This window comes from Eptesicus fuscus, chromosome 20 (assembly GCF_027574615.1).
Source record: "Eptesicus fuscus isolate TK198812 chromosome 20, DD_ASM_mEF_20220401, whole genome shotgun sequence".
Classification (NCBI taxonomy): domain Eukaryota; kingdom Metazoa; phylum Chordata; class Mammalia; order Chiroptera; family Vespertilionidae; genus Eptesicus; species Eptesicus fuscus.
In genome coordinates, this window is record NC_072492.1 from 44,622,164 (window position 1) to 44,648,965 (window position 26,802).

The 26,802-nt window shown below is 35.8% G+C and overlaps 1 protein-coding gene across 1 annotated transcript in view; it reads right to left on the bottom strand.

Moving 5' to 3' along the window:
* Positions 1-24,930, bottom strand: part of ABCA5 (ATP binding cassette subfamily A member 5) — a 57,411-nt gene extending 32,481 nt beyond the window's left edge. The window contains exons 1-15 of the mRNA XM_028132292.2: positions 24,852-24,930; positions 21,463-21,591; positions 19,263-19,379; positions 18,094-18,298; positions 15,996-16,157; positions 14,988-15,076; positions 13,315-13,544; positions 11,601-11,742; positions 10,493-10,681; positions 8,942-9,089; positions 6,379-6,547; positions 5,205-5,263; positions 2,427-2,537; positions 1,138-1,313; positions 523-642 (exon numbers count right to left, since the gene is read on the bottom strand). Of these exons, the coding sequence (XP_027988093.1) occupies positions 523-642; positions 1,138-1,313; positions 2,427-2,537; positions 5,205-5,263; positions 6,379-6,547; positions 8,942-9,089; positions 10,493-10,681; positions 11,601-11,742; positions 13,315-13,544; positions 14,988-15,076; positions 15,996-16,157; positions 18,094-18,298; positions 19,263-19,364 (1,902 nt within the window). The 5' untranslated portion in view covers positions 19,365-19,379; positions 21,463-21,591; positions 24,852-24,930. The remainder of the gene's footprint in view (positions 1-522; positions 643-1,137; positions 1,314-2,426; positions 2,538-5,204; positions 5,264-6,378; positions 6,548-8,941; positions 9,090-10,492; positions 10,682-11,600; positions 11,743-13,314; positions 13,545-14,987; positions 15,077-15,995; positions 16,158-18,093; positions 18,299-19,262; positions 19,380-21,462; positions 21,592-24,851) is intronic.
* Positions 24,931-26,802: the final 1,872 nt, after the last annotated feature.

Here is a 26,802-nt window from a genome sequence, read left to right on the forward strand (position 1 = left end):
CACTTTGTAAAGGATTTTATCAGCTAGTTATGTGTTTCTAAGGACAGAGAACAGCACAAAAGAGAGACATACGAAATTAAATCAGCAGGGCAGTGAAAAACAAAACAATTCTTTTCATACTAGTCTAAGAATTTTATTATGAGCTATTATAGATATACAGTAAGTTATAGAGACTAATAGAACAATACTGTTATATCTACCAGTGAAATTGAACAAATCTTATTTCTGGCCATACTTTCCTCAGATCTTTTTTTTTTTTTTTTTTAATAAATAAAACTTCGCAGCTATAACTAAAGGCCACCCATTCCATTCCTCTTCCCAGTGGTGACTGCTATTGTAAAGATGTTATGCATCTTTCTGACTTCGATATTAAAACCTTATTACTATAATATTTATAATAACATACAGTATCTTATGCATGTTTAAACTTCATAATGTGTCTGTATATACATCTTTCTACAACCTATATTTTTATTTAGCATAACTTAAATTTATGGCATCAGTGACACAATATTTGTTTACCTTTGGATTGCCAAGAACAGCAATTCCTAAAGACAGTTTTCTTTTTTGACCACCACTTAACTTTTTAGCTTGATTATCTTTGATAGCCTGCATGTCTAAATCCAGTAAAACCTTCTGCACCTGTAAAAGCAAAACGTGAACAATGTTATTTTTAAAAGCACACCATTTACATAATTATCACTTAGCTTCTAAGTGTTCCAATTTTAATATCAACCTTTAAAATGTTATTTTAGTGCAGAATTTAATTTTGACATATATTCATATGTACTTTTGAAATAACAGATAAAAAGGTTCCTGAAGGAAAGGTCTGTTTTACTTTCGTGTGATTTCCTGGGTAGTGGGGAAGGGGATCAGTGCAAAGGCTGTGTGTGTAGGGGGAGATGATGTGAAAGGAAGGAAGAAAAGAAATACCGATATTGGAGACTAGCATCCTCCAGATGAAACAAGGACAGTTTCACACGTGCAAAATCTTTACTCAAAATTCTAATTCTCTGTAAAGATTTTGTTTACTGACTCAAAATAGGTTTTGTACTTAGATTTTCAACCATATTTTTATTACAAAAGGCTGCTAATTTACAGGGAATAAAAGTAATGAATTCAATATGAATAACATACTTCTTGTATTATATTATTAGCTGGTATTCCTTTGACTGAAGCCAAAATGGATAAGTTTTCTTCTACTGTCAAAACATCAAAGTGTATATCTAACTGTGGACAGATGCCAATCATTTTTCTTGCTTCAAACATTTCATCTATTTCTGAGACACTGTGTCCATATATAGATGCAAACCCTAAAACAAAATATATACATTCATATTAAGTATATTAAGTATATATGCTTTAATATATACACTAATAACTCAGTTACTTTTATATTAGACATGCAAGGTAAGAATATAAATTTGGAAATTCAATGCACCCTCATTTCTATACTGTTGGTGATTTACTTCAACTTATAGTTCAATCTCCTCTTCCCTCATTTCCAGGACATATTACATAGTGGAAAGAGCAGGGAACCAGAAGCTTCATTGGTGTATTATTCACACTGATATTTCAGTAACAATCTTTCTTCATTTCCAGGCATTACACAATAGTGAAAAGAAGAGAGAGATAAAAATATTCCCTTAACTAGCAGTGTGATCTTGAGAAATCACTTAATCTGAATTCCAGCTTCTTCTCATATAAAATGAATACAAATATTTTTCACTTATGAATTGTTAAATCAATGTGTAGATTCATAGCAAAAATTATACATTCTTATATAAATATAAGATATTAATGCAAAGTGATGCAATTATAAATAAACTTAAAGGTTAAACTACAATTTAAATGATTCAGATTCAATACATGGAAATTTGGCCCTTTCTTAAAATAAAAATTGTACCTCTACTCTTTGCTTACTGTGGAAATACGGAACTGTCATATTGAATTCTGATCTACAGGGCAATCACATGTAACAATTATATGTTTGAGGTAGTGTTCTTAAAATTCTATTTTAGGAGATGGTATTGACATTTATTATTCTTTCCTTTTGAACTATTGTCATATAATTAGAAATCTGTATATATTTTCTCAACCTGAAATATGTATAGGTCTCATTTAATATCCAGGTAATTACTTATTTATCCTTTCCTGAAAATGAAAAATCAACACACACACACACAATCTGATAAAATAGGTACAAAATTAGAACCTTTTTACTTTATGAATCATTTTTAATTTTCTATTAAAAACAAACGTATATAATAAAAAAAGATAAAACACCTTTATAGACACAGAAGTTGGTTTCAAATCATGGATAAAAATCTATCGTACATATTTCAAGGATTATTATGTTGTGCCACCTTAGTTAACAATACTAATAAAACAAGTAAGTTTTTTTTTTTATGTCAGAAAATTCTCACCGTCAGAAGGTGGACATAGGCCACAAAGAATATTCATCAATGTACTCTTTCCTGTTCCACTGTGTCCAAGTAATGCAGTAATCTGACCCTCATATATGTCAAATGACAAATCTAGTTCAGGGGAAAAAAGGAGAAGATTCAAATATAATTTTTATTTCTGTTGAGCTATATAAGATAATTCATACTAGTTAAACAAGTCAATAAATTTAAGACAGATTTAAAGTTACCAGCATATGTACATGTGTCATGTTTAATATTATACCATAATAATAATTGTTATAGTAAATGATATGAACAATAAGTAATAAAAATAAACTTTTATTTTTTTGTTCCCCCAATATAGAGAGTGCATAAAATATTGGGGAAGATCTGTACACTCACTTTGGGGAATTTCCAAAGGAATTAAAATAGATAATAAAACAAAAGTTTCTTCCCAGGAGTATTCACAGGCATGTTAAATATATTGGCAAGAAAACTAGAAATTGACCAATAGCATGGGAATAGTTAACACTTGACAGGTTCAATTTAAATAAGAGAAAAATGAAACAAAGAAATGTCATTGGATGGATGTGCCAATCATTGAAGGAGGACAGGAAACAGGGATCTGAAAACCCAGCTTCACATAGAGGGGTGGGCAAAAGTGGGCATATAGTTGTGAGTATATGAATCACAGAGTTTATTCTTGTATTTTTATTTATTAAGCATTGCATTATTTATTCATATTAAGCTGTAATCCTACTTTTCCCCACCCCTGTAAGTATAGCCCTTCATTTAATGAAGGTGATCTGGGATTTAGTATCCCTAGAGCTGTAGGCCAGAAGTAAAAATGAATCATCTCTGGAAGATTGCATTATCTATCCCTGCACTCAGCCAAAAATAATCAGGCAGGAGAATGCAAAATAAGACCAAACACCAACAGAAAAGATAAGCAATAAAAATAGATCTAGAGGAGATGTATATACTGGCACCATATGAGAAGATTTAAAATCATTAGCTATCATAGTCACAAAAGAATGTTGGCAAAGAACTAAAAACTACATAAAAGAACCAAGTAGAAAGATAAAAACTGTAAAAGGTAAGTGAAAAAGATTTCAATAGCTTTCCAACTATAGGGAAAATCAGTTAACGAAAAGAAAAGTCAGAAGAAAATACCTAAACTAGAGCACAGAGATAAATGTGTAAAAAACTTGGAAAAGAGAATAAAAGACAAATGGAATAAAGTGAAAAGTGATAGCAAGTAACAAGAGAGAAAAATAGGACAAAAGATTGAAAAAGAAATGGCTGAGAATTCTCTAAAACAGAAGACACCAAGCCACAGGTTCAAGATGCACTATACAACTGAAGCAGAATAAAGGTAAAAACAAAAACATCACCAATGTTGAATATAGTAAAACTGCTGAAAACCAAAAAATAAACAGAAAGATCTTAAATCAATAACACTAGTTAGTAGGGAAATGCAAATTAAACCTTAACATATCAGTGTATTCTACCACAATAGCTAACGTTAAAATCACTGACAATACCAAAGGTTGGTGAGGAACTGTCATACATTTTGGTCATAGCAAACGAGGGTACCAATTTTAGAAAAATGTTCCAGTTCTTAACGGAACAAAGTTAAACATATGACCTAGCAATTCTACTCATGACCTAGATAGTCTACTCAAGTGTAGTCATGCACCACTTAATGACGGCCATATATTCTGGAAAATGCATTATTAGGCGATTTCGTCCTTGTGTGAACATCATAGAGTGTACTTATACAAAGAGCTATATTCTTACATCACTGGCAGTGCAGTAGATTTGTTGACACCAGCATCACCAAAACACGAGTAAGGCTTTGCGCTACAATGTCACAAAGCTACCATGTCACTAGGTGATAGGAATTTTTCATCTCCATTTATTATCTTACTAGAGGCCCAGTGCATGATTGAATCATGCACGTTTGGGGGGGGAGCTGGGTGCCTGTCCGCTGGTGCACCAGGCCTTTCAGAAGCCTCCAGCGTGGCGGAGGCTTCTGAAAGGCCTGGTGCCTGAGCGGACAGGCACCCAGCTCCCCCGCTTTTGATGGTCCGTGGTGGGACGTGAGCTCGCTGCCCCAGAGGCCCCTTCTGTGCCGCAGCACAGCCATGGCGCAGACGCTGAGCTCAAGCCGCCGTGCTTGAGCCGCCGCTGGCAATGCGAGCTCAGCGTCCCGCCGGCCCAATCAGCCACCCCGGCCAACCCGAGTCCCACCCCCCTGCACCTCCTGGCCAATCGCGGGCATAGCGAAGGTACGGTCAATTTGCATATTTGTCTATTATTAGGTAGGATGGGACCACCTTCATATATGTGTGCTCCCTCCTGCCCCCTCCCAAGCAGATCACTCGGTCTCTGTAAGTATGTGTATCAAGTTTATATGTTCTGTTGGTTCTGAAGAACCCAGACTGACCCACTGCTATACAACTACAATTCTCAGGACAGCCCCTCACAAAAAAAGAATTATTACTCACAAAGTATCAGTAGAGGCGAGGCTGAGAAACCCTGTGTTAAGCCAAAGAAAAAAAAGCAACTAATCTACATACTCATGCATACTAATAAAAGGATAGTTGAATATTTTTCATCTTAACAGTTATTACTTTTTCCTTTTACTACTTCGATGTTAGTTGTATTATGAATATTAATCATATAAATAAATGTTAAGTATCCCTAAAGGAAAAAGAGAAAATTGTGATAAAGAAACTTAAATTTCCCACAAATTATTTTTCCATTTGTAGTTTAATACTAAGGAAAGCTACTTACTTCTCAAAGCCTCCACACTGTCACCTTTCTTTCTGTAGGTCTTCTGAATACCATTGATTCTGAAAAAACACCATTTTCTACTTTAAGCTTTAAAGCAACTTACAAATGTGTGTTTCCATGTACGTCTTTAAATCAAATCTGTCATATTTTGTAAGAATAATAAAGTACATCCTTACTAAAATAATTAATCAAAGAGAGCTAATAATAATTATAAAAGCATTTTTAAAAAAACTACAAGACAAAAATATAGAGATATAAAATGGAGAGATACTCCATTTTAGATGTCATTCATTCATTTTTTGTAAGCCAACTTCTAAAAACAAAGTGAAGCATTTTAACCCAAGCAATTTAGAAATTTCTTTTCATCTTTGATACTTCTCTGTTTGCAACTAATCAAATACTTGATTTTAGACAGATTAAAAAACAAATGCTATTTATTTCACATCAGCACACATTTCAAACTGTAAATAAATGTGAAGTGATTCCACTTTAAATGTTTTACATATTTTACAGAATTAGTGGTTTTATTAACCAGTCTGAGTTTTACCCTTGAAAAGGCAGACCACTGGCCCACTAATTATATCCCAAGTATTTCCCTCTCCCCAGATTTTATACATTTTTCTTAAACAGAAAGAACAAATTATAATTCACTTTTTCTTTCATTTTTATTTCTGCTCTTTTTCTCATTTTTTAATTTGGTTTTGACTGATCTAGCAAGAGAGTAATTTCTTTGGTTCTTAGAAATTAAGCTGATATTCTAATTATGTCACAATACCTAAGGGTCTATGAAATTAACAGAGGACAATTTCATATGTTGTATAACTTAGATAATATATCCTGAATCAAATTATAAAGTTAATATGTATTGTTAACTCCAATACTGAGAAAGTTTAAAACAGCTTAACTGTGTAAACACCCAGTTTTATTACTTTAAAATCTTTTCCTTAAAATGAAAATTTCAAACCTAGCAACAATCTTATTCTAAATGGTTGCAAAGAAGGTAAGAACTTAAAAAAGACAAGTAGCTCTTACTAACACTGGTTTAAAAATCATGAAATATGTACCAAGTCTCCTAAGATAAATTACTTACACACCTTATTTAAAATATAGGATTTAAATGTGGCATGTTCCATCAGCAATTTTTGTACCTTAATTGCCAAAAATTAAATCATACCTTATGGCTTCTTTTCCTATAAATTCTGAAGAAACAGGCTCAACAATTTCACTAAAACTAATATTCCCATTAACATTGCCCTCTGATAATTCTTTATAATTTCTTTTTTTCTTTGACCAATACGATGGCTTCAGAAAATATAAAGATGATCTCCGTAAGCCAAATTCCCCTGAAAAATAAAAAAACTGAATTATCATAATGAACTTTCTAAAAACCAGTTTTATAATCATAAAGGCAGTATGTGAAATATATAACAACCTAGATCTTGTTTAGATATGAAGTACTAAGTCAATACTGAGATATAAAATATATCTCAGTCAATAAATAGTTTTAGAGTTGCTGAGAGTGCATGGAATGTAAAGTTGAGTAAAGCACATTTTTCCCCCTAAAGGAACATAAATCTGTAGGAGTACACATATACCAAGTGGCTAAAACACAATGCAGGATGCGAGGCATGTCACCCATAATGCTAATAAGAGTCTAGAAGAGGAAACATTTATATCTGGCTAGGGGAAATATTTTGAAAGCTTGAATGTATCATCTTAGAGAGTCTATGAAAATAGGAAGTTTTTAGAAAAGTTAATATAGTTCATAGAGAAGACTTTTTAGAATTAGGAGATTAATACATCAACAGGACAAACACAGGAGACTTATATATGGTAGACAGTGATAGTTGCCCACATATAGCATGTACCCATTTTCCCCATTTTCTTCCCCAAAACTGACAATTTAAGAAGAATATCCATTCCTAAACGGCCACGTTTCAAAGAAATCTGACCCTAATTACACAGAAGATTCTAATCAATCTAATCAGTTCTTGACATGCTCTAGTGATTGCTATTGCCCCAGCCATAAGCATGTAACCAATCAGACAGAAGCAGCAAAGGGCTTAGTTGGGAGAAAGTTTCGCCCTCCCTCTTCCACTGGCCATGAAACAAAGAAGCATAAAACCCCGAGGTCATGAGGAGAGCAAATCTGCCAGACTAGAGACAAAGCTGGCAAAAGCATGGGGACAGTGGGTCCCTGATGACAAGGTTGAGCAAGTCAAACAACTTGAAAGCCATCCTATCTCTGGACTTCCTTTGAAGTAAAAAACAATTGGTTTCCTTCTTGTTTAAGCCAATAAGAAAAGTTTCTGCTATGAGTAGCTAAAAACAATCCAATACACTGGATATGTGTTTAAATAGGTAAACAGGACTGTACTAATGAATATTAAGTATAATACGGAGAGGGAGGATGATAAGAAGAGATTAAATATATAATAAGTATTGTGGAGGACATTAACATATGAGTTTCTATTTAACTAGATATACCTATTTAATAAGGATATGCAAAGGATTTTGAGAGGGTGATTAACCTGATTAAAGGAAATAGTGAAGTTCTTCGACTTAAGGAAAGTAATTAGATAAGAGTCTAGACTAGTGCTACCCAATACAACTTTCAGCAATGATGGAAATGTCTTCTATTATGCTGGACGATATGGTAATGAACAGCCATATGTGGCTACTAAGCACTTGTAATGTGGCTGGCTATGAGGAAATGAATTGTTAATCTATTCTACTTAATTTAAATTTTAAAAGCCACATGTGTTTAGCAGTTACCATATAAAACAGTGCAGGTCTAGAACACAGACAAAAATAATGAAGAACTCAAGGGGAAAAGTAAGAGGGGTACTGGGTATTTCATAATATTTTGAATCTATAGGAATTTGCTGTATCAGTGATATTCATCTCATGGCACACATAAATTAATTACTAGAATTCTGTGGCACACCAAAAAATGTTGTATCTTTTGCTGGCCAGACAAAAAAAAAAAAAGGTATAGTTTTGATTCATTCACACCTGACAGCTATTTTGTTTTGTTGTTGTTGCTGTGTTGGCTGTTTTATTTGACAATCGAAGGGAAAAGAAGTCCATTTCCCTAACTAAATAGGGAGCACACCCATTGAAAATCTCTGCTACAGATGCAGGATAGAAGATGAGGAGAATGGTAGGAGATAGAAGATTGCTTCCTAGTTTTAGACGGTAGAAGGTAAAATAATGAAACACTTTAGCCAAAGACTGAGATAGGGAAGTACCAAGTTAAGAAGTTCAGTCAGGGACTCAAGCCTTTTAAAACAAACTGCTCTTGCCCTAGCATAGCCAGTTTGGCTCAGTGGATAGAGCACTGGCCTGTGGACTCAAGGGTCCCAGGTTTGGTTCCGGTCTACAGCTCATGCCCGGGTTGTGGGCTTGGCCCTCAGTAGGGGACGTGCAGAAAGCAGCCAAGCAATGATTCTCTCTCATCATTGATGTTTCTCTCTCTCCCTCTCCCTTCCTCTCTTAAATAAAAAAATATATATATTTTTAAAAAACAACTGCTCTCTTTTTACACAATCTTCTTATGTTCACTACTGGTTAAGACATGGGTACAAAATATATTTATTTAAAATTAAATTAAAAGCTTTAACAATGAATGTAAGTTGGGTGCTTTGGCTAAAAGAAAACAAAAAACAAAATTAAGTTGATCCTATGTGGACAAAACTAAAAATCTTTAAAGTTAAATTCAAAAACTATGTGCATACCTGGAATGACTTGATCAAGATAAACAGCCAAGAGGACATAGAATATACTATTAAGTATTAGCATGATAATAGTAATAATTAGAGGATATGGACCTTCAGTCAAATTATAAAATAAAGCACCTTCATTAATATCTTCCAAATGCATGACCTGAAGAACAGAAACACCAATTTTATTATACAAAAATGATAAAAATAAGCAAAAGCTACCACTAAGAGTTACTTCTTATATCCAGAGTGACAGCAATCAAACTGGGTCTTTTAACAGATTAAAATCTACCAAATTAGTAACATAAATTTATAAGGAAAATAGTAAGAACTTTACCAAACTCTTAAGTTTATAACAGCAATCCCTTTCAATCATGTTTTTAATGTGGTGCTTCTAAAACTAGTTTACACCCACTCCTGGGGTATTGAATTCTAATACTATTATTATCAAATGAAATAAAAATAAAGTATGATGTTAATACTAACTAATGCAAATAAAAGACTTATGGTCCACATAGAAGGCAAACAAATTAAAATAAAATTATTTCATTAGAGAATAAAATTAATGTCAACATCTTTTCAATACTGAAAAGGGACACAGTCTTATAATTAATGTAATTATTAATACAATTGTTAAGTTATTCATGGAAGCTATCTATGACAGAGCAGAGAAAACTGTATTAGAGTTTAAGGCCTTATTTAGCTTCTAGACCTGCCAGTAAGAGATTAAACTGTAACTGTACCACCTTTCTGAATTTCAGCCTTATCTGTGAAAAGAAGATGAAATAAATGAACACTAAAGGTCCCTTCCCCTCACCTTCCTAAGTGAAGGGGACTCGGTGGATTTCCAAAATGTATTAACAATAGCTCTTAGAGATCTTAAGTAGCTAAAATTTCTTTAACTCAATATTTTTAAACAATCTAAGTCTCTACCCAGCAAACATGAATAATGTCTTATACTAAGTAATTCATTTTTTTTCTGACATTAACCAAATGTATGTTGTTACATAAAACAATTCCTTACAAGAATTTCTCCCTTAGGACCTGCCAGCCCCTGTAAAGACCAATAAAAATCAAATTTATAAATCTAAATATTATTTAGGTGACTGATAATCCCATGAATCCTGGACCAATAATATCTACCAGGTCTACTTATTTTACTGCTACAGTCATGAAATATTTGTTCTGCTCCACACACAATTTCCTCCAGACACACATCTGAGATTATTTTACAACAGGTAACAATGTAACCAGGCCATAAGCAATCTAAATTACCTGACACCTAAGCTAATCACTTCTAACAAACTGAGTTATTGCAATGAACTAGACTGCTGAGATATACTAACACAGAACATGGAGAATTTACAAACAGATAATATAAATGAACAAATTAAAATGGAGAAAATATAAATGAAACCAATATAAAATGTACTCCAGTATTCAAATATTCCTTTCTCAGATTTAAATTTTTTTTTCAAATCACAGGTAGTATTCATGGTAGTATAACAAGCTGCATGAAGCTGAAAAGACAACAGTTAGTGAAAGCAACATAAATATGCCACCTACCTGTGCAATACCAATCAAAAAAGTACACTGACAGAAGGGACTTAAAAGCCACACTAATGATTTGGGAAAACTTTCCACGAGGACTATCAAAAGGCCAACAAATCCAAAAGCCACAGTGACTAAAAATTCAACTATTCCCACATGTTTTGACTTTTTAAACAGAGGTGTCAGCATTAAAGCAAAAAATACCTATAAAATATAAATAGTTAAGTTTAATGCACATTGTTCATATACATTGGTATTAAAACAAATACAATTAATTTCTAAATGCTAGGTAAGATATTTTATTTTCATACAAATAGTAATATACATTTAAAAATTTAAACTGAAAAATTTAAAAACTGCATGTTATCTATATAGTAGGCAAACATGATCACCTGTAGTCTACAGAAACCATAACAGCTATGTGTTTCTGGAGTTAGATGTGTACATATATGAACAAAACAATAAATCAATAAGCTTTTAAATATAGACACCATCTTTAAAGTTTTATGTATCGATATGAAACAAAGCAAGTTAAAAACTGGGCAATTATGTAGAAAAGTATATGAGTTATATGTAAATTATTATGTTAAAGAGAAGAGGTGATAGTGAAATATTTAATAACTGGCACAGCATGGGTATAGAAACCAACCAAGATGGAAACTGGAACAACTTAAAACAAAGGCTGGTCATTAACAGCCAGCATTCAGCCAATATACTTAATGGATATCAACACTTCCCAAGAGCTATATTTACAAAGACATATCTTTATACAACATCATCCTGTAATATAAGTTAACTTTCAAGATTTCATGAAAACAAAGGAATAAAAAGTCTAGTACTACACAATCTTAAACGCACATGTTATATGAAGAGTAAAAGATAGGTTCAGAGGATTTGTATATGAAATACATCATATAAAAACAAGTTAAATTGAAACTTGAGACTATTTTCTACCTTTCCTAGAATGAGGTACAATGATGCCATATGTGTCATTAATCAATAACCTCATAACAATCTGTCTTTCTTGGGAAATTGACTATAAGTAGGCCAAAGACTAAGACTTTACTACATTAAACAAATATTTTGGCAGTTCCTTATTCCTATTTCAAGTGGAAATACTTACAGATGATAACCCATACAGGAAAAAGAGTAGAAATATCACAACGCAGCTACTTTGAGGGAACAATGCGGAAGTTGTTGCAATAACTGCCATTAGAATGGACATGAGAAAAATCAAACTTGCATACAGAAGAACCCAGGAGAGCCTAAAATGAGAATACAAATACATTTATGGTTAAATGGCATGGGTTTTAAAAGTTCAAAATAAATCACTTTAAACAAAATTTTATCTTTATTTCAGCCATTATATTTTTAAAATTAAATCAACCTATTAATTTCTGTGTATGTTCATGTACTGAAAATGAATACTCTTATATGTAATTAAAAATATAGTACTGGTTAAGTTATACTCTGATATAGATATTAAATGGTGATTATCTTTGCAAGAATAAAAAAATGAGTTATTATCAATCATGATTAATTTAAATTTAATATTTCAAAATTTCAATCATACACATTACTTCTGATTTTCTTAAAATACACGAGTTTAATGACTAACAATTTTCTTTATTGCATGTGCTACAATAAAACCCCTGGTAACTTATGGTATTTTAAACAAGACTACATCACTAATCAACAACATAATTACTACATATTTACACATCAGATAAAGAAGATCAATAACAGATTCACTATATTTGTTCGAAATTTCTCCTCAAATCAAAGCTCAATGGAATTTTTATAGTAGTTTCATTTTATCTTTATCTTTCAAGTTAGTAGATGATTTAATATATACTATCATAAAATCACTGTAATAGAGCTAAAGGATACCTAAATTTCCAAAATGCAACCCATCATTTTACAAGGTAAAACTGAAGCACTGAAAGACAGTTTTGCCTAAATTCTTCTAGCTACTGCTTCCTCACAAAATACTTTAATAACCCAATGCATCTTAAAAACCAATCACTACTAAAATGACAGGAGGGAAAAAAAAGGAGCAAAGAAAACAGGTTATACACAATGATCCCATCAGGTAAAGTGTTATAATTAATTGTTGCATTGAGTTAAATAGAATGAAATTTTGTAAACTGTCCTATAATACCAACTCCCATGCCTTAGTAACTTTTCCCAAAATGTATTAACTTTTCTCCCAATATGGGGTCAAAATAAATTTTCTCACAACACAATAGGAAAATTAAGAAAAATTCACCTAGAATTACTAATAACAATGCATGACTCTATAAAATTATCAGTTTTAAAATGCTCACTTGTGAAAACAAATTTTTCATTTGTTTCTCTATCAATTACATTTCAACTTAATTCACACAAATAACCTTTTTTCAGGAAAAAAGCCTATAAACTGCATGCACAAAGTTCAATCATTTTAACTAAATTTTAAATATCGTGTACATGCTATGATATTGGGAGAGGACCATACAAAGCAATTAATTTCTAACTCTCCAAGACCTCATATATTCTATGCACTGGAGAAATACACTAAAACACATGGAGCACACTTTATCAATTCAAACAAAATGTGCAATAAAATTTTAACATGTAATGTTAACATGCTTTCCAAATCCCACTTTTCTTATATTAAAGCAAGCCAATCGATTGCTGAAGCTTGTTGAATAGTCTCACATTTCAAGAGGAAGACAATCACTGTGAGAAAACAGGAGCAGTACCTCTCCTACCAAGTCAGGTGAATAACAAGATTGAAATTCTGAAATGTGTATAATTAATAATTAATCATACTGAATAAACTTTTAATAACATACCAAAAGGCAGTGTCATGAAGTCCCATTATCTTTAAAAACTCTTTTAGCTTTTTCTCTTTTTCTGCCACGATATGAATTGCCAAAAAGTATCCAAAGGGTGAAAATGCTATTACTAAGTATATTAAAATTACTCCTCGGGGAAAGGTATCTATTTCTACAACAGCAGTTTCTCCCATAATAACAGCTTTAGTTGCTTCCAGCTCCTTCCATACAGAAACATTGGTCTTCAACTATAATTGGAAAATGTAAATACATTCGATTAATTTTCTTCTGAAAGTAACCCCTAAAAAATTGTGATAAATATACCAAAAAAATTAGTCAATAACCTAGTAAATACAATCCTCAAGAAGCTAAACACCTGAAATAAAGTGACTGACCCCAAAACCATGATAGAGTAGAATATTGCTTTTATATATTCTGGAAGCAGACCATAAAGTTTAAAGTCTGAAGTTGGGAAGTATACATATTTTGATAAAATAATTTGTCAAAGAAAATAAAATTTCAGTTATCATCTTAAGCAATTATGTATGTATATTAACATATTCATTTATAAAATTGAAGAATTAAGGAATGATTACTAGTAACATGAATGACTATCATTAAAAGTGTTATTTTAAATAGTATTTTTTTAAATAGTATGTCCTATTGTTTTATAATATATGTATACAGCATGTATAATTAGATAATGTAATTATGCCCTATGATACCTCTACCGACATGCAACATAATGTATAAAATGTGATCTGCTTGGCCTATTCTTCCAGTGTGATCTGGACTGTCTGTACCTTAAACTTCTGTATTACTGATTTGTGTAATATTACATATCTATAAAACATATTCCATGTGTGAGAGTTTAGTTTATAAAACAATTCTACATATATTATCTCCTTTGGTTCTTTTAACAACCCTGTCAGGTAAAGCATTATTGTAATCACTTTACTATATAGCAGTCTGACAACAGAGATAGGTCTTCTGTTCAAGGCCTCCTGTTCATTTTTATAAAAATGTGAAGCATGGATCAGGCCTAAGCTTGTCTTTAAAATATAATTGTAACATTCTATATGCAATCCTAGTGGCAGAATAGTACTAAAACTACACTGCCAAAAAGCAATAGGCTGAACTAGCTTTGCCTCTAAATTAACTGAGTTTTGGAAAATCACTTAATCTCCCTATGCTTTAGTTTCATATATAAAATGGACATAATAACAGCACCAATCACAAACGGTTGGTAAAGATTAAATTGGTTAATATTAGCACATAACTTAGAATCATGTTTGGCAAATAAATTATAAATGTTTGTTAAATTAAAAAATAAAATCTACTATGATTAAGATAAAGATACTCACTTTCTTTAAAATAAGTTATTTTTATTCAAAGGGGAAAGTCTGAAAATACAGATCTTTCACAAATATTACCTATGGTCAACACAGATACAATAAGACAGATATATAGAACGCTGAATCATATATTTAGAAATTATCTGTTAATGTGGGTTTCAAAAATATTAAAACAGAAAATATGACTTTGTCCTTATCTTTTTCTCTTAAAGAAGTTGTAATAAGTTATGTATTTTATTCATTTGACAGCAATAAAAACAAATACTGTTGTAAATACCTAGGGCATAATTGTTAAAGTAACATTTGGCTTTCTTTTTCTTCCTTTATCATATTTACCTGGATAATGGCAGCGTCTATGGATGCTTGTAAAACTGTGAACCCTGAGGACCAGTACTGAGCAGCCTCACATGATTTTGAACAGCCAGCTATGGGGGGGTGGGCGGGGAGGGGGGAAATGTGAGATATAAGATTCTGCATGACTTGTAAATGCCTTCTCTTAAAGATAACATATGGAGGTTTACCAAAGTAGTATGATTACTCATTTTCTATAGGACCAAAGAAAATAAGCAATTACCCTTCGAAAACTAAAAATATCTCATTCCTGATTTGTTCATTTGAAATTTTTGAATTAATACGTTAACATGTTTTATGATACTGAATGGTAAATAAAAATAAATAGAAATTGTAAAGATAATTATTTAAAATAAGTCACTTTTCTGTTTTAAGGTAAGTTACTCTACAATGACTTATCAGCTTGAAAGCACTTCCAGATACAAAGACAAGCCCATGTTAAGTCAATAGAAAAAAATATTCTCTAAGGCCTTTTTGTAATTAGTCACAAATTCAATACTTAGCATAGTGACTTCAATATTGATCAACAAATGTCTCTGGTTAATAATATTTCTTCAGAAGTTTAAGCACTGAAGGCTGTTTTCCATGTTTCAAACATAAACTAATGAAGTTCACTGGTGGAAAACCTTGAGGTTTTAAAGATATGTAATATACTATTTGTGAAAACAATTACAGGAGAAAAAAATACAGATTAGAAAGTCATATAATTCAAGATACATTTTTGTTACTGTAATCAATGTTATATAAATGTATTAAAATGAAAATGGGTGTTACATTAATTGTATTTTATATTATATACGTAGATGTAAATAGGTGGTTATTTAAGTACACTGACATATATTCATGCTACACTTGACAGTTTTCTTATCTGAACAAATAAGTATTGTTGAAAATGCCAATGTTGGACCTGACTAAAATTTTGCATATGAACTATAAGCAGCAAAACACATACATTTAACAAGTTTTCAACTTTTTTGGGGGGAAACTACTTACCTCTTGAATTCATATAAACAGAAGTTACTGGAATCATATCAGGAAAAAAACGGAGTTCGTAGGACATGAAGTCTTTGAAAAACACGCCTACAAAGCTGTCGGTTTTAAAAAGACTGGATGCTAGCAATTCCTTTTCATTTGCATATTCTTCAGTAATTATGACTATAAAATACAACAATATAGTTAAGTCACAACTTAAAATAGTTTATCTAATACAATAGACATTATTTTTGATGAATGTAATATTTTATAAGCACTTCTGTTTTATGTTCTAGCTTCTTAGAAAATGAAGAGCTCTTCTAAAAAAATACTAAAAAATAACAAATAGTACAATTTTACACACACGATCTGTCATTTAATTCTATAAATTATGTACAATACATGTATTGGTATGATAAGAATATACACTTTATATGTGATACTTGCAGTCCACTTATCTATCCCCAAGTAAAACTATACAAATAAGTTCTTGATAAATGAGTGGGTATTTTCTTTTCAAATACCTTCTTATGAAGAAAATTCCATAATCCTTCTCAGACACTAAAGTATATATTTTAGTAACTATGATGCAATGCTTCTTTGAATAAAAATTGGCACTGAAAACCAATATAGCCTGTTCCTCTCTTAGAAGTATGTGGAGGAAATACTGTAGTTATCATTCAGATCCTTTCACATCAGATAACCCTAATTTTAAAATATTTTCTTGAGGCTTTATTCACAAGCAACTAGTTTTCAGTACAGAAGCTTCAGAACATGTGGCGAAGTGGAAAGAACATAGGATTAGTATTTAACTTTATTACTTATTAGCTGAGTGAGCACAGGCAAACAATTCCCCAAACTTTAATATCTTCATCCAGAATACCTACCTGATCACACTGGGTTCTTAAGATCAAATGCAGTCACAAATATGAAAATGCTTTGTAAATTTAAAGTATTACTTAAAAGTTAATTACTGTGATTTTCCAGACCTTTTAAGGTAGACCTGCAACTCCAGGATTGATACGAATATAAACGGTGTTAGGTCAACGTCATCTTAGTCATATTACCATGTATGTTGGTATATCCCACTTTCAGATAGCTTATGTTAAAAAGATAGAACTTTAAAAAAATCTATATGTTTCTACTATTTTGGCATCTAAATTAATATACACTGACTTGAATTTTTTGGTGTATATGCTTTTCTCCTGCTTAGACTTATCAATAAATTTTCTTAACATTTCTGATCAGTTTTTTGAGCTGGCATGCTAAATTATTATGATTATCCATGTTACTTGTGCTTAATATGATAAACCAATAAACATGCTATATACCAGTAAGATAGGTGTTTGATAAAAATATTAAATAGCAATAAGCCAGAAGAAGTCAATGTGGGAAGTTACTGGACTCCTTCTATTCAATGATGCACTATCCGATAATGTCATAACACATACTAAAAGTTAATTACAACTACCCTATTATAAAACATGTTAATCTGTTATTATAAGACATGTTAATCTGTTATTTTCTACAATTCAGCATTTCATTAAATCAGTCACCACAGTATGAACATTTCTGTCACTTTCTCCAAGTTTAGGTTCTCGCTCATCCACTTTACTCTTCGGACCTCATTGTTTTCTATTCCATTTCTTTGTGAGAAGTACAAACTGAGAAAAACAGACTTAGGCACTTAGCCACAGTCATAGTCTCCAAAACTAAGTACTTCTCCAGTTTACACCATATACCTCCATAAATAAGTATGGCAATCTGAAAAGATTATTGCTTTATCATCTTTATCATATGTTTCCAACCTCTTAATTATTACATGAGACAGACTCGAAATGTTCCTTCAAATCTTTTGTCCCATATAAATACACTTATTTTGTAACGGCCTAAGAATTAAATATAAACTATTAAAACATATATGCCTATTAACAAAAATATAAATTAAAATTTCAGAAGAAAAATAAGACAGAAGAGTTAAATGATTTTAATATTTTTAAAAAACTGTACTTTGGTGAAAGGGTATGTCTCTAAGGGTTAAGAATGTTATTCACTCAATAAAGCAAGCAGAAGAGATTTTCTGTAACAGGTAGAATACAGAGATAAAAGCTCACAATACCATCAGAAAGGTGATCAGTAGAAACCTTTTGCATGATGTTTCTTGTAATATTAGTCGCTGGAGTATATCCAAGAATTAGGTTAAAGAGAATAGATTTGTCCATAGAATTAAGTTCAATATCAGGCACTTCTTCATATTTCTTATTTGGATGCATCATGCTAATTAATATTAACCAAAATAAAAAAAACAGTGGAAAAAGAATTTCCTATAATAAAGGAAACAAAATAATTATGAAGTATAACAATGACAACAAAATTCATCAAAGTTCCTATGCAAATAATATAATTAATACCAAGAAAAAAACATGAGAAATCTGGCTCTCAAGTACAAAAAGTAAAAGCAGTTCTATCCTAAGCCAACAGTTGTATTAATTTTCCTTTACATTTTTACTATATTTTTAAAAACAAGTCATGTAATAAACTAAGACATAATTAATGTATTTAAACAAATGTACTCATATATAATTTTATTTAAAATAACTTACCAAACACCCCTAATAGAGAGGACCATAAAAATGTCTTTATTTAATTCTACATTAAAACTCCTGCTTTAATTATTCCTAAATTTCTAAAACTACACTCAGTTAAATTCAATAGTCTGCTATAATAGAGATGAACTATCTATTATTTCATCTTGCTATTTAATTGTTCTGCTGGTTTCAGGAAAAGATAACCAATATATTTTCATCCTTTAAAATTATTATTATTACTGGTTAGCCAGAGTTCTTATTTTCCTTTAGCCTTTAAAGCAATGTATGCTTTAAAACATTACGTTAAACAAATACATGACATAATTTTGGTAATGTTAGGCAATTCAACCCAGAGTCAAAAGATGGGAGGTTATGGGGAATAAACTACGAAATAATGTTCAACAAAGTTGTCTGTGGAATTTATTTTTCATGTCATGAAACTTGGGAAATGCATTCCTAAAAATTCAAATTAAGCACTGATATGAGACATTAACTAAATTTAGGAATCATTAGAATTTTTAACATTTAGAAAATAGGTAATTTAGGTACTTTCTATGGCTTTTTTACTTCACAAGCAAATTAAAGGAACCTAAAAATATTAAATTATAATAAAAATGTATTCAGCAAAATAAACATTTCTTAAGGATGGAATACAGAATAAACTGCAAGGGGGCATAAGAAAGAAAAACATTTAACTTACCTGAACACTACTTTTTTTAGTCCTGCATTTAATTAGGTAATTCTTCAGTAGCAGTGTCCTGGTCTGTCTCCAAACTCCCACCTCCCTAATTGCAGTAGCCATGTTTTCTGGATCAGTCTATAAAGGGGGGAGATTTAAAAACAAAAATTAAAAATTTTTTAAAAACTGGAACCACACAGTTAAGAACATGCCATTTTTAATGGCAAAACAAACGAATGTCCCAGTCTCAGGCTGGATGGAGTTAACCATACTCCAAGCTGTCTCTCCTCCCTGGGCAGAACGCATGGAACAGCAATTTGAAGACCCTGGGAGGTAATTAGTGGCATGTGAAACAAGAGGGAGCCAGAATTATAACTACCACCAACCAACAGGGAGCTTGCCACTTTTTGCCTGGAATGCACTGGAAGCAGGCACCAGGGCACCAATCTTGTTTTGTTTTCTACTTTTTCTTATGTCCCCATCCCCCAGTAATCCCAAGATAGTAGTGGCAGGCTGCAATAACGAAAGTTTAATGCAGCAAAACTCTGAAGCAGGGGAGGCTTCCTCTCCATTAAGTGGAGTTATGGTTCCAAAGGAGTGGGGCCAAATCCTACTGCTTTCTTCCCTCCTTGCCACACGGGACCCTGGATGTCATGAATATGGTTGCAAAAGTGTAGCCCACTGATACAGATAACCCATAGCTTTCCGGCTGGAGGATGAAAAAGAGGAAAGCAAGCAGGGAGAGCAAATCAAAAGGAGCTCAGGAAAGAAACACAGTCAAGTTGTTCATTAACTCCTGGACTAACCCCCAAACTGGGCATCCAGGGATCTTATCCTATTCTGTGTACCACAGGCTTGAGGAACTCAACAGACAGATGTCAGACCACTGTCCAGATTCAGACCTGTCACTGGGTGGTACACACGGGACACATCCAAACTGCAGCGCAAAGGCTTTTGAAACCCAAACTGAAACTAGAACCACAGCTCAAACAGTGTGGGTAGAAACCTGCAGCCTGAACCTAACCAGGTTGGCAGCAGGCTAAAAGAAAGTAACAACACCCTCCATAGGATTAAGGCAAAACTCAAAGTCTCCTACAATCCAAAATTACTTGGCAAATGAAGCATGTGGAAAATATCAACTCTTTTTTAAGAAATGAAAATCACCAGAAGCCAATGCCAAGATTTCGAAATTTTCTGGCAAAAAATGTAAAGCCGCTATTAAGTAAAGTGCTCCAGCAAGTGGTGGTGTTCAAAAGAATAAAAGGGGACGGCAGTGAAGAAGGCCTGGCCTGCCCCACATTTAACACTGGCCGTGAGAACGGAATCATGCGGACAATATCCAGGAGTTCGCTCTCTAGTAATACAGTTCACACAGCACATGGCAGAGTTGGAAACGACGGAGAGGACCATACAACATAAAGAGCAGCTTTCTGAGTAAACAACACGTGTCAGACTTTCTCTTTTGCAACATTAGAAGATGATCCGTGAAAGCACAAGTTTACAACTAAAATACAATAAAACTTTTAATGGCATATTTTTAACATATCATACTTTTTCAAAAACTTGTAATGCTTAAAAAAAAAAAAACTTGTAATGCTTGATGTAGTTCTGACTCAAAGTCTTACCAATGCAGAATTTTTAAAACTCTTTAACAGACCCACTTCTTAACTGCTAAAGAAAATGACAAAGATACAGAAATAAAGGTACAAAAGTTTTTTAAAAAAATTAAGTTACTTTCTATTGACTCACAGTATGTGTTACTTTGGTTGTATAACTTTAAATAATAATTATATAGGTTTCAAACACCTAATATTAATCAAATATTTAACTTTCCTAGATGAATACTTTCCTAGGTTAAATAATTCATACTAAATCTAATAAATTGCAAGAAAACTGAAAGCTACTAAAGCCCTTTCTCCTTTTCTAATATATTAATAATTGACTTAAAGATTAGAAGTTTACATAATCTGAAACTCAGTCTCAAAAATTCATTTGTTTACTAAAGAAATATTGATTACTGCATTAGCATGCTTTGAAACATATTTCACCTTTCTCAAAACAATACAAAATGTACATGACCTTTAGAAATAATTGTTAGGGGAAAATCATTTGAAATGCATTAGTTTTATTTCCGAGAGAAATGAATTCAGATTATATCCTATAAAATAAACTGAATCACCCTGATGTTCTTAACCTTCCGGTAACAGATGTGGCCAATCACCTTAGCAAGCTTGAAAGAGTCTCAGAACGGCTCTCAGCTGAAAATGTTCCACTATCCCCCACAGCTGACTTTCAGAGGTTACTTCTGTTCCACTCCAGCAAAGCTGATTATCACTCCTCTGTTCCAAGTCTGTAACCAATAAATAAACTGTAATTGCAGTTACCAAACTGGTCATCATTTTTTTTTTCACATCTTAGTCTTAATCTTGAACTTGACCATGAGATCCTTGACCAAAAAAAAAAAAGTAAATAAAATAAAAGACTGCCTAATCTATCTTTGCTTCTCTACCACTAATGGTAATATTATAACCAATACCTTCCTGCAAATTACGAGGCTTTCTGAGAGTCTGTAGAGATCAACGGTGTGCAAATTACAATGGAGGAGGTGGTGGCTAAATCCAGCCTGTTTTGTATAGCCCGAGTTCAGAGGGCTTTTCCCCCCATTTTTAATGATTGGGGGGTCGGGGAATCAAAGAATAATATCCTGTGAGATGTAAAAATTACATGAAATTCAAATAAAGTGTTTCTGGAACACAGCCATGCTCATTTGTTTCGGTATTGTCTATGACTGCTTTGTGCTCCAACACCAGAGTTAGGTAACTGAAACACAGGCCAGATGGTCTGCAAAACCTACAATATTTACTATGTGGCTCTTTACAGAAAAGGGGGGTCTACTGACCCCTGATATAGATTAAAGGAATAAGAAAAAGTGGCACATTCATTTAACACTCAACATAATGACGAAAAATAAGTTAGACACTATCACTGACTTTACAGATAGATAAAATGTAATATAATGTGATAAGTGCAACTGGGGGAAAGAGCTTGGAACAGACTGGAATGGAAATTCCAGGCAGAGAAAAAAAAAATGGAAAAGCTAGGCTCCCAAAAAAGCTTAACTTGCATAAAGAACAAGGACACCTGCAATATGGCAGAGGCACAAAGTGAATTAGGGCAAAGGATTGCAGGTGCATGCTCCATACCACACTGTACAGATGGGCAATGGAAATAAGTTGTGGAATACCTAGCGTGCAAAATCAAATTAAGACACACTATTTTGTGTACCCACATATAGCACCCCATTATTTCCTCTACGGGGCTTTTCATACCTCAGCCTGACTGGTTAATTGCCTGGCAATCATCTATTTCACTAATCCATTCACTCTCCCAAAGCCCCAAACCTTCAAAAAGCGTCCACCCGCCCCCCTCTCCCCCCCGCTCTCGCCCCCCCAATTACCTTTGGATGACAAGCTGATTTCTACTTCACTGAGAATACTGAAGCTACTGGAAATTTCCAAAATGCCCCACCATCCCTCCTTCCCCACCCACCCATCTACAGCTAATGTGCCTAATGTAATGTTATACATTTCAACAAAGTGCTACTAGTATTTCAGCCTAAACGGAAGACTGTGTTCATTAGAACCCGGAGCCACAAAAGCGTAAATGCATGGAACCTGGTGTTAACTGTACAGGGTGCGGCAGAAGTCGGGTTACAGCTGTGACTACACAAAACAAGCGTTGACTCCTGTGGTAGTATCACTGCATGATTTTTCCATACAAACAACTGTAAGCCTACTTTTGCCCACTCTGTACTTTTAACATTTATTTTTTGGAAGAAGAGGTTAAGCACATACTTGGCAGATAACTTGAAAGAAATCCTGCCCACACAGGCTTTTCAACTGATGAAATAAAAGCACTACCAAAAAAAAAAAAAAAAAAATCAAGCCTTTTAACTTAACAGGAGATAAATTATAAATGCTCTCTTCTCTACTATTTGAACATTTGCTAAAGGCAGTATAATAACACAGCAAAATACTCACTGTTAAAATGATTTAACGGTTAAATTGTAACCTAAAGTTTAGGACAGCATTTCTTGCTGAATGGGAAAACAGCGACGCCATCAATGGTACAATGATAAGCTATCCAACACCTTTGCTTAATGGCTCCTAAAAGCTTCTGCTTAAAACTGTTGTAACCCAGTTAATTCACACACTCATGCAGATTGCCACGTTTGGTCGAGTATTACAGAACTCTTTTATAAGCTCATCTTCCCAATTAAACTCAAGGGCAGAGATTCTATGGTACTCTTGGCACATAGGTGAGTACCCGGGAAATAAGATATCCAAAGAATCGTGGAATGTACCAATAAATCTGCTTTTATCCCGAGTGTAAGGTTTCCCTACACTCGACCCCTTTTAAAGGAAAATACATTTTAAACAGCACGTATTCAAGGATACACGCCTTGTTAGTTCGGTTTTACCCGAACACCCCAAGGGCCCTAATTACCCTACTATTCTCTTGCATGGAGTCTTCCCTAAAGATAGGAAATATCGCTCTTTGGGCCCAGACACAAAATAAGAAAAGCGCCAGAATTGAGCGTCTGGCATCCCTGGGTTGAGATCTCAGCTCTACCTTCATTTTTTATTTCTTTCTGGCTGAGACCTTTCATAGGTGACTTAACCTCTCTGAGCCCCGTTTTCCACAACTAGAATAACACCTCCAACCGCACAGGGTTGCCCTCGGGATTAAAGGAGATAAAGACTCAGCCTGGCTCCGGGTCGGGAGTCCACCCTAGACTGCTAAGCCTCCCCTTCCGTTCCTGCCGAACGTCCCTGATGCCCGGGGGACCGGATCGTCTCCATGGGAGACTTATGTACACGCACACCTAAGCCTCCGAGCTCAGGACGAGCCCTCCCGGGGCTGCTGAACCGCCCCACCCGGGGAGCTCCGGGCCTCCCGCCCGCTTGACTCGCACACAGGCCGAAACACTGTGTCCACGCCCGGGGCTTTTCTTTGCGGGTGAGGAAACAGGGTGTCTTTTCCCCCCCAAATCGTGTCACGAGCTGTGCGCCTTTCGCCCACCCACCGCCCTTCCACACGCGCGGCGAGGAGGAGCGAGCGCGCCCCGAGGAGTCAGGAGTAAGCGAAGCTACTGCGGCGGCTGTGCGGGGGCGCGCGGGGGCGGGGTGGGGGGGGGTGATGGACAACATTTCCCACCGCCCACGACCACCCCGAGGAAAGAAACGACCCCGTCCAACCAGACGCACCCTGGCGGTCGCCCCCCAGCCCAGCCCGGCCTCGGGTCCGGGGTGCCGGGCGGGGGGCCTCCTCAGCACCCCAAGCAGCCGCACACTCACGCCCAGGGAGGAGCAAACCGCGCTTCCCGCGCGCTGGGGAGCGGCCTCCCTCCCACCCCCGCCGCCTCCACCTCCACCTCCACCTCATCCCCGGCCCGCCCGCACGCCCGCCCGCATCCTGCTCCGCTCCCCAGCCAGCCCCTCAACGGCCGCCTCCGGCCGCCCGGCTCGACCCTCTCCTCCCCCAGCGGCGGGCGGTTTCCCCGGGTCGGGGAGCCTCCAACGCCGCCGCAGCCCTCGGCGCCGTCCTCACTTCAGGGCCCGGGCCGGAGCCGCAGCGCAGTCAGGCCGGGACGCGCTCCGGGTGTGCAGACCGCGCTCCGAGAAGTGCGTGAAGGCGCGTCCCCCCCGCGCGCGCGTCCCCGCCGCGTGCGTGGCGCGCGCCGGGGCGCAGGCGGGGTGGGCGGAGCGTCCGCGAGGGGCGCGCGCCGGGGCGCAGGCGGGGTGGGCGGAGCTTCCGCGAGGGGCGCGCGCCGGGGGGCGGGGCGAGCGGGGCGCCGGGAGACCAGGATCCCGCGCGCCCGCCCGCCGGGCTGCGGAGGCCCGGGAGTCCCGCGTCGCGAGACTGCGCAGCGGAGCCCTCCCCGCGCTGCCCCGGGAGGCGCGGGCCAGACAAGCGGCTGGAAGTCCGGAGCTCGGGTGCGAGTCCCCACCCGGGTGACCTTGCCCGGCGGCCCTGCCCGCGGCGGCCTCCCGGGTCGCAGCGAGTTGTAAGAATCCGTCCTTTTCTTCTGTGTCCCCGCGACGTCGGGCCGGTCCCCTCCCTGGACTGCAGGTCCCTTCCCTCCTCCGCAGTCCCTCCTTTGCCGCAGCGATGGGGTGCAGTGACCTCGTGGTCCTGCTTCCTCGGCCCCTGGGACACCTGGCCGTGGAGGACGCTTTGAGTTTCTGCAGTGCCCTCGTGAGAGTCTGGGAAAGGGGCAGATTCTGAATTTTTAAAAAATGGCCTGAGGCAAGTGGTATCTTTTTAAAAATATATATATATACTTTTTATTGATTTCAGAGAGGAAAGGAGAGGGAGAGAGAGAGAAAACATCAATGATGAGAGAGAATCATTGATGGGCTGCCTCCTGCACGCCCCCTGCTGGGGATTGAGTCCCCAACATGGGCCTGTGCCCTCCAGGTGCCCTGAATCCAAGGGTGATCTGGTTCATAGGTCGAGGCTCAACCACTGAGCCACGCCAGCTGGGCACCGATGGTATCTTTGAGAGACAGTTTCTTTTGCTGAAAATATAAACCGGTGTTTATAAAGGGGCCTACGTGGTAGTAAAAAAAAAAAAAAAAAAAATGACCGTAAAGAAAAGCTCACAACACTAGCATCACAAATTCTTTTCTCTAACTTTCCGTATGGTCACGTTTCTTTCTTTTGTTTTTTTTTTTTTTTGGTATAAATATAAATGTGTAGAATTTTTTTTTTTTAAATACGTTTTGATTCGTTTTAGAGAGAGATAGAAACATCGATGAGAGAGAGACGTTGATGGGCTGCCTCCTGCACGTCCCCGACTGGGGATCCAGCCACAACGGGGTATGTGTCCTGACAGGGTTGAACTCTTGGTTCATGGGTCCATGCTTAACCACTGAGCAACACCAGCTGAGTTGTATGGTCACATTTCTTTGCACAGTTCTTTACTTTGGGGAGTTTAACTTAATTTAAAGAAAAATTTTCTTAATTCTGTCAATCCTATGCACATCGTGCATTTTTTAAAAACGCATCTTCGCTTTTCTGCTCAAATTTAAGCCAGATCTCCCCAACAGTTGCAATGCTAAGCTCTATTTAAAAATTTAAAAAACAAAGGAATTGAAAGGTCCGGATGGTCCGGGGTCGCGCACCTATGACATGAGGCCGTAAGGCATCAAAAGAGATTTTATTCCAGGCACCTGGGTGCAGGTGGGCTGAGACCGAGAAAGGCATCAGCCAAGAGAACAGGGAGAGAGAGGTTTTTATTAACTTTTGCTGGCTGTAAGCCGCTCTGCTGACATAGGGGTCCGGTCCGTCCTTGGTTCCTCCCAGTGTCAGATGGCTAGTGGTTATCCGGGCTATGCGGTGCTCAAGGCTGCAAGCTTTCTGCAAGATATTTGCTAAGCACAGTAAGTTTTTCTCTGCCCCATTTTATTCTCTTTAACCCTTTCAGGAATCAAGTTTTATTTATTCTACCAAATATGGATTAAATAGGAAATTCAAAAAGGTTTAGCAGAATCCATAA